Source organism: Theobroma umbraticum, unplaced genomic scaffold (assembly GCF_002168275.2).
Source record: "Theobroma umbraticum cultivar Fairchild unplaced genomic scaffold, ASM216827v3 scaffold_56.0, whole genome shotgun sequence".
Taxonomy (NCBI): Eukaryota; Viridiplantae; Streptophyta; class Magnoliopsida; order Malvales; family Malvaceae; genus Theobroma; species Theobroma umbraticum.
The window spans coordinates 5,207,871-5,216,374 of record NW_018397256.1 but is presented as its reverse complement, the minus strand read 5'-3'; the positions used below and the strand labels follow the sequence as shown (position 1 = coordinate 5,216,374).

Genomic DNA, 8,504 nt, shown 5'->3' with positions numbered 1-8,504 from the left:
TCAAAAGCTACCTAAATGTGATCAATCAGTAAGTGAAAATGAAATGAGAAAGAAGTTTTCTCTACAAAACAAGAGTCAAAGTTTAATTAGTTTATACACATATAAAGAGAGAGAGAGAATACATGTTAATTTTTCTCCAATGGACCGAAGACACTTTTGGATACATTTGGAATGTCTTTATGCAAGTAGGATTTAATCAAAAGAGAGTATCTTGCTTAAATAAAATAGGGGAGAAACCTGATTACAATTTGCCCGTCTTGCATGATCCATGTTCATAATTCAAACACGCGGTAGGATACGGGGTTACCTGATTAACAGAACCGCCAACAACAAAAGAAATGAATGCTTACGGGTAGCATTTTTCTTTCATTTGAACTTGATGGCCTCATCAATAAACCAACCAAGAAAGTGAATTCAGGCTGCTCTAGTTTTCATGGTTGGAGAGGTTCTTCATTAGCTCTTGGCCCATCGAATTGCCAATTCCAGTCAAGGAATATTTTGGTAACCAATGATCTAAATATTTAATGGACTTATTTTTGGTACAGATTTTAGTTTTAATTTTCTATATTTATGATTAGGTGATCCTCTCTCTCTCTCTCTCTCTCTCTCTCTCTCTCTCTATATATATATATATATATATATATATATATATAAAAGATATAGATAGCGACACACCAAATAAATTAGGATACGAAGGAAGAAACCAGAAAAGAAAATGAAAAAGAAAGACAAGCGCGATGATTAACTATATTACCACAAGCTAGTGGGACATCCTCTTCCACACATTTCTAATTTGTTTAATGAATTTTGATATAATGATGACTTTCATCATCTGACTCAACTCTTAATGGAACTAATGGCCAAAAGAAAAAAACAACCTGATGATGCCTCCGTTAGATTATGAATTGGTATATTAACGATTATATGCTTTGACTAACCAATTCATGCCCAGTGGCATAATTGCATATATGGTTAGACTTTAGTTTCTATCAATCCAAGCACAGAAAAAAAAATGGTTATGCAGAAGAAGTTGCTTTCTTTGACTATTTGGAAGGAGAACAAAAGCTAAGGGAAAGGACAAAGAGCCATCATTTATGCAATGAAGAAATTGCTGCTGGGCGTGACCAACGGGGAAGACGGAGAGGGAGAGGATATTTTTTCTGAGTTTACTAACGAAGAAGTAAGTAGCCATCCTAAGTTTACTCAAACTCATAAATTAATTAATTTTTTTGATAAACTAAATAAATAAAGTTATAATATTTAAAAAATTATTGAACTATTTTAAGAAAATTCAAGAAAAACCTTTTCTTTTATTGAGTTCAATCGAGATCCTCTACTTTTATTTTAAATTAAATAGATTTTAATGATTTTAAATTAATAGATTTTAATGATTAATAATTGATTAACTGTTACTAGTTAAAATACTATTTGTTATCTTTTATGTCATATGACATTAGCGTAAAAGGTAAAAATATTATATAATCATTTCAAATAACATGTCATAATGTACTATGATATATTAATATATCATATCAATATCATGAGTAATAAAATAACAAGTGGTAGTTTGACTAAACATTTTTACTAGTGATAATAATTTATTTGATCCAAAGTAAAAGCATAAAAATTTGATTAAACATAATAGAAGAAAAATGATTTATTTGAATTTTTTTAAATAATTCGAAGATTTTTTTTAAATATTATACCATGTATAAATAAGGGCAAAATATAATATACTGGGTTGCTTATTTCATTACGATCAAAGTTCCAAGTTTGAATTATACTTATTCAAACAAACTAATGTTGAACCATTATCAAGAAATGCTGATAAATCATTATCAAATTAGTTCAGTTTTCTTTTATCAATAGTTAATTAAAAGAGTTCTATAATTGGAGCCACGATTAATCCAAGTTGAAATTTGTTTTCCTTATATTTTGGTTATGGCAATATAATGCATGATATCATGCATGATAGTGGCCCATCAACAAACACTGAATTTGGAGACAAAGAGTACTTTTGTCCTCAAACAATAGGAAATAAAGAAAACAAGAAAAAGTGAAAAAAGGGGTTTATATATATAGCCAGCTGAGTCTAAAACAAGAAAAAGTGAAAAAAGGGGTTTATATATATAGCCAGCTGAGTCTAGGACCCTGGATGTTCCCAGAGAGTAAGACTATATTCACATGCATCTCATAGTTACAACTTCTATTGATACGCATTGGACACTTATTGCTGTTGTAAACTGGTTGTTATTTATGGAGTTATATACCTTTTTGTCCTCGTATTCTCTTCTGTGCCAATTAAAGTTAGTTTAGATGAGAGGGTAGAGTATAGCATATTATCTCTATTCTTGTACTAGATAAATAAAAAAGGGCTTATAATAATTCAAAAAAGCCTCTAAATTAGAAGGGCATTTAATCTTCCTCATACAATATTTATGGACAAATTTATTTACTGTTACCACTTTAATTTTATTTAAAATTTAAAGCCTCTAAATTATAATTGCATAGTGTACCTATTCCTTACATAGTTACATTCCTCTGAATTAAGCATATTATATATCATTAAGAAGTACAAGTATATTAATTCTTGTACTAATAATTTCATTTATTCCACACATATTGCACTTAGTTATGTCCGTTGAAGCTGCTTCTTATGATTTATGACACACAAGCCGGCCAAGGGCGGCGCCTGGTCTCATGTGAGAAATTACAGATATGCCTTTAGTCTGGTTTAAAAAGGCAAACTACCAATTGAGAAATTCAACTGAATTTTGGTAACAACCCATTGCCAAAAGCTATGGGATCAGCCTTAAGTTGCTGTAGTTCAGACAAGGTTGATGAAGGGTATGCAAAAAACTAAAATTTTGATTCATCTGTTGAGCTAAATTTGTGCTTAATTAGTAGCAATCTTGTAGATCAGTAATGTTCCTTTAGATTATGCTGAAAAATTTAGCCATTGCTTTTTTAGGGCAAGCGTGGTTACTCCAGGTAATACAACATGGAGAATATTCACATACAAAGAGTTGCATACGGCTACTAATGGTTTCAGCGACGATAACATGCTTGGAGAAGGTGGCTTTGGAAGTGTTTACTGGGGTAAAACCAGTGACGGCCTTCAGGTATTCATGTAAGCCTGTTTTATATTTTTTGTTTTTTTATTCGGCCATTATGCTAAAAGTTTTTAATTTCTTGATTCTATGCAGATAGCTGTTAAGAAATTAAAAGCCATGACTTCAAAAGCCGAAATGGAATTTGCAGTGGAAGTTGAAGTTCTTGGAAGGGTTAGGCACAAGAATCTCTTGGGCCTAAGGGGTTACTGCGTTGGCACTGATCAAAGGCTCATAGTTTATGATTACATGCCAAATCTGAGCTTGCTGTCTCATCTGCACGGTCAATATGCTGGTGAGGTTCAATTAGATTGGAAAAGGAGAATGAAGATTGCTATTGGCTCTGCAGAAGGCATATTGTAAGTCTGGGTCTTGACTGTTAATAAAAAAATGGCTACATGGTTAAGCATATCGAGCATTTACGTAGTTCCGAATTGAAACTTGGCATATCTCAGTGCACAGGTCTTATCAGATCTCTAGTTTCTTTTTCTACCAATTAAAAAGGTTAGACCAATAGCACTGCTTTGATCCAAACAAGGTAATCTGATGTATAAGGAAATTAAATTAATGTCAAGAAGCGTAAACTCACATTTTAAGTTGGTGGTGTCATAGGTACTGTGGAGTGGGATTCTCCATTATTAAAATTATATACATATATACATACATATTAAAAGGTCACCGCTATTTATAGAAATGTAAAACATTTTGCACATATAATAAATTTTCTTCCAGATTTTTTAAATTCTTATTGAGTTTAATCAATTTCATTGTGTTAATATTTTTGCTAATCACTCTTCAATTTTGGACAAAAAACAAATAAAAGGCAGAAAGTTAAAACAAAAAAAATGAGGTAACTTTGAAATGTTTAAAACATTCTCTAACTGCGGTTGCCAATGTTAGGTACTTGCATCATGAGGTAACACCACACATCATTCATAGAGACATTAAGGCAAGCAATGTGCTGCTGGATTCAGATTTTGAACCGTTGGTTGCTGATTTTGGGTTCGCGAAACTAATCCCAGAAGGTGTGAGCCACATGACTACCCGTGTTAAGGGTACTTTAGGATACCTGGCACCGGAATATGCCATGTGGGGAAAGGTTTCCGAAAGTTGCGATGTTTATAGTTTTGGTATTCTCTTGCTTGAGCTTCTCACAGGAAGGAAGCCTATAGAAAAGTTGCCTGGTGGTGTGAAGAGGACTATAACTGAATGGGCAGAGCCACTCATAGCTAAAGGGAGGTTTAAAGACCTTGTTGATCCAAAGCTTAGAGGAAATTTCAATGAAAACCAACTGAAACAAGCCATAAATGTTGCTGCTCTTTGTGTGCAAAATGAACCTGAGAAGCGACCAAACATGAAGGAAGTAGTTGGTATGCTAAAAGGGTATGACAGTCGAGGCAAGGTGATGAAGATGAGAATGGATAGCGTCAAGTATAGGGAAGAATTACTGGCACTTGATCAAACAAGTGATGATGATGATGGTGGTGGTCCAGAGGAAAGCTATGGAGTATTTGGTGCCATGGAAGTCCAGAAGATGGAAGTCCCTTACAAGCGCTATGGAGATAGGAAAACAACGAACATGTTTGAGAAAGTTTAATTACTTGCACTACTCTTGATTTTGGTGATATGAACGAGGCACATGTTTACTCTATCTCAGTAGAATATGGTTTGGGAAAGATTGTTGCTTGATACATACATACATATATATATATATATATATATAGTTTTGTCCTTGACAAAGTGGGAGGACATTATAATTTATTACCATTTTGTTATATTCATTAAATTTGTTCAATCACTGACATAGGACAACCATTGAAAATTTGAGACATTGATAACTAATAAGATCAAATTAGGTTGATGGGTTTACTTTCTCCATCCAATTCCCTTTGTTTTAAGATAAACTTTCAAAATATTATTCAACGGAGGGGTGGCAAAGTTCACCACTCCAAATGCGCCGACTCATCTGGTTCACATTATTTGTAGATGATAAACACATCAAAGTTAAACGTAAAACCCCAGATCACTGTCATAGTCCGAGGCAAATTCATGTCAATGTCCAAATCTGTCTCATAGTTGACATGATATAGCCCTACCTTATTAGCTCCAATGCAGCCCTCTCCGTGGCTCTTTAGCTCCTGCTCATAATAGCCTAAACTCTCGCGACAAGCAACCTCGTGCACATCATCATCCATTTCAGCTTTTTTCTTTTCCGTCTCATATGTGTAAATGCATTCTTTGATAGCTCGTTCAAGGCAAGCCTTCTCCACCCTCTCCTTGTGGTCATCCATTTCCATATGCCTCATTCTTTCCAATGATTCCCTCCTTTGCCTTTGCTTCTCCTCCTTGCCGAGTGCTTCTTGTATAAGCAAGTCCATCATCTCGGACGGTAGCTTCGGCATGGAATTACATCTCCTATTTCTGCAGCAAGATGCTCCCCACTTTTAGATTTCGCAATACTTGCATCTCACATGATTTAACTTTCGTTAATTGTTGTGCAATTTTTCTAAGCTGTATCGAGTTACCTGAGAGGGAGAAAAAACAATGATCAATTTGTGGGGGTAAGCATTTTAATTTTCTGGTACATTCACAGAAGTCTAAGAGATTAAGGATTCTAAACTTTAAACCTCATCTCTTTGAAGCAATGATAAAAATTGGTAGACTAAACCAATTTGTTATAAATTGTGATAACTTCAAAGTATATAGTAATATATTTACCACTTTTTTTAATTTTGTTAAGCCAAAATGAATTTGTTTAGTGGTAAGTAACAAAGAAGTTGCAAAAGTTGAAGCTAAACCGTAGGCTTGCAAAACGTATTGGACAAAAGACTGCAAAAATGCAACACAAAAACATACAATTTTTTTTTTTTCAAATAAAACTAGAAATTTAATTTCTCCGTTACAAACATTTTCTGATATGTTTTAAAATATGAATTTTTTTTTTTGCTAAGTCAAAATTATTTTATTAAGCAACCAAAAGTTTCAATGCTAGAATCAACTAGCATATGCAAAGAACATAGTTCTACTGCAATACCATAGAGACAGAAAATTCGCCTAAAGAGTCGATGAAGCACTCAATCGACACACAACACCCAAAGCATTGAAAAATAGATTAACGAAAGCCTCCAAACACTTGATAACAAGAAACCTTTATCATCCATGAAGAAGACGAACAAAAAAAGAACTGCCACACCAAAACAAACACTGTCATTAAGCAAAACCAAACCCAAAAATATGTATCCAACAGGCCCATCGTTAGCAACAGACCTAGCAGAATCATAAAAGATCTACCAATCGTTTCAGATTCAAGATTAAGACTCCTTAGCTTCGAATCCAGCACGTGTTATAGAGCCTAAATCTCACCATACACAAAAGAACTTCGTTAAGAAACTATAAGCCGAAGCTAAAGCCGTAACTAAAACCGTAAAATGATAACTCAAATCTTCAAACAACATCAGCAAAACTTTCAAGAAGAATTTCCTAACCAAACAGCCCTTTGATAATCCATCGCAGATTCAAGATGCAATAAAAGACATTGAACCCATCCAATCAAAAACAAAATAAATTCCCAAGACTCTGAAGAATCCGTTCCTTTCCAAAACCAAAACGTTGTGCATCTCTTTTTCACTCACAAAATCTGAACTCCAAAATAGGTCAAGAAAGTAAGGATCCACCAAAGCTACAAAATCTAAGAAAAAGTCATTGAGAACCACTGAAATCAACGAGTCATATTAAAACAGATACATTATGAGAAATACAAAAGAGAATTGAATTTGTAATAATTGTTATGTAGTTTTGCATTCATTTTGAATTTATAGCACATGGCAAACCTCTTGGATAAAGGGGTATAACTAGTACAAGATTAAATCAAATCAAAAGATAGGTTAGGATAAGATTACATCAAAGTACATGATAAGTACACAAGTTTTTTTTTTTTGAAAAATAAATTTTATTCATTCCCAATAAAACCAGAATGCCATAGCAAGTTTTTAACTTTATTAGTAAAAGACTTCCATTGACATAAAAAGTCTAGCCTTGGGTAATAGAGCCCTATGCAATTACAAAAGCATCAATTACTCAATAAGCTGTTGGAAGTGACCTGTGAACAAAGCATCAACCCTAAACAAAGATTGAGTCATTAACCCTCCTTCAACAACTGTCTCAACTTGAATGAACATTCACATGATGAATAGAATAGAAAACAGTCCCAAATAAACTATATCTACCAAGATCAATACTCAGAAAAAATGATCTTAGTAAGACCAAACTAAAAAACTAGAAGACTGCACAAATTGGAGCCTTAAGAAGATCATGTCTGAGGATGCCTATGTTTTTCCCAACCTCAACTTGTAATCATTTGTCTTGCTCAAATGCCCTCTTCATGAATTTTGCTACAAGTATATACCTTTCCCTGCTACCCTTAAAGCACTACCCTCTTTAAAGCACCTAGGAGTTCAAATTTCTTTGATTGTTGCCTTTGTTTCACCTCCTTTATCAGCTGCCTCCATCTCCATAATTTTTTGAATCACTTTTTCTTTCTTTTCCATAAACTTCAATCCCAATTTTTTGCTTAACTCCCATATTTCCTCTGCCTTCTTCCTAAATGTCGAATTTCTTCTTCTTAAGTTAGAATTCGACATAGATGCCTCTTGGCTTTCCTGAATTGCAACTCTTACCCCTAACTTTTCTTCAATTTGCTCTCTTAAATTTCTCTTCCTTCTATAATTTGATCCAACTGTCGGTGTCCTTGACATTTTGCTTCCCTAACTCCTATTCTTCTCTTTTTTTTTCTTAATCTTCTTGTTATTTTGCCTTATTTGATTTTTTGAGGAATATCTGTTCGGTTGACATTTCTCTAACTTCTTCTTACCTTAGGTGTTACCCTCCCCTCTAACTCCTTCATACCATTATTTTCATCTACACTTTTTTTCTAATGGCTACCATCTCCTGATACCTTTTTTCCATATCTTTTTTTTGTTTCCCAATCAAAACGGATCTGCTCAGCTTCTAGCTCTTTTCCTCTCTAAATTCTCTTCTGTCTTCTCTCGCTATTTCACTTTTCATCTATCCCTTGCTGATCATCTACATCTCCAAAGGAATCTCTTTCCTAGACCTTGAGATAGTAGACCTCATCCTTCTAACGTTCTTCATTACTGCTTTACACTATCAAGTTTCGCCTTCATCACCTATTCAAAAGTTGCAAACTTATTTTTTTGTAGGCTTGATTATATTTGATCCTAGATTGAATCTTAAATATTGTGATTGTGAAGATTGGATCAACTGCCAATCTTTGGTTGATTTGTGATTCTATGAAGATTGATTTAGGTGGTTATCCTTAGTTGATTTGTGATGACTTCAAGTTACCCTTATTAGTGTGATCTTGTAGCACTCTAA

General features: G+C 33.8%; 1 protein-coding gene across 1 annotated transcript; it reads left to right on the top strand.

Moving 5' to 3' along the window:
* Window positions 1–2,800: 2,800 nt before the first annotated feature.
* On the top strand, window positions 2,801–4,707 carry LOC110410293 (PTI1-like tyrosine-protein kinase At3g15890). The gene is made up of 4 exons (XM_021419929.1): window positions 2,801–2,847; window positions 2,972–3,122; window positions 3,207–3,469; window positions 4,011–4,707. The coding sequence occupies exons 1-4, from the start codon at window positions 2,801–2,803 to the stop codon at window positions 4,705–4,707; spliced, it is 1,158 nt and encodes a 385-aa protein (XP_021275604.1).
* The last annotated feature ends 3,797 nt before the right edge of the window (window positions 4,708–8,504 follow it).

What these genes read in the sequence shown, in the direction of transcription:
- LOC110410293 (XM_021419929.1), top strand. Translation starts at nt 2,801, where the DNA reads ATGGGATCAGCCTTAAGTTGCTGTAGTTCAGACAAGGTTGATGAAGG. An exon ending in TCAGACAAGGTTGATGAAGG is followed by an intron (nt 2,848 to 2,971) that starts GTATGCAAAAAA and finishes TTGCTTTTTTAG; the next exon opens with GGCAAGCGTGGTTACTCCAG. An exon ending in GGCTCTGCAGAAGGCATATT is followed by an intron (nt 3,470 to 4,010) that starts GTAAGTCTGGGT and finishes TGCCAATGTTAG; the next exon opens with GTACTTGCATCATGAGGTAA.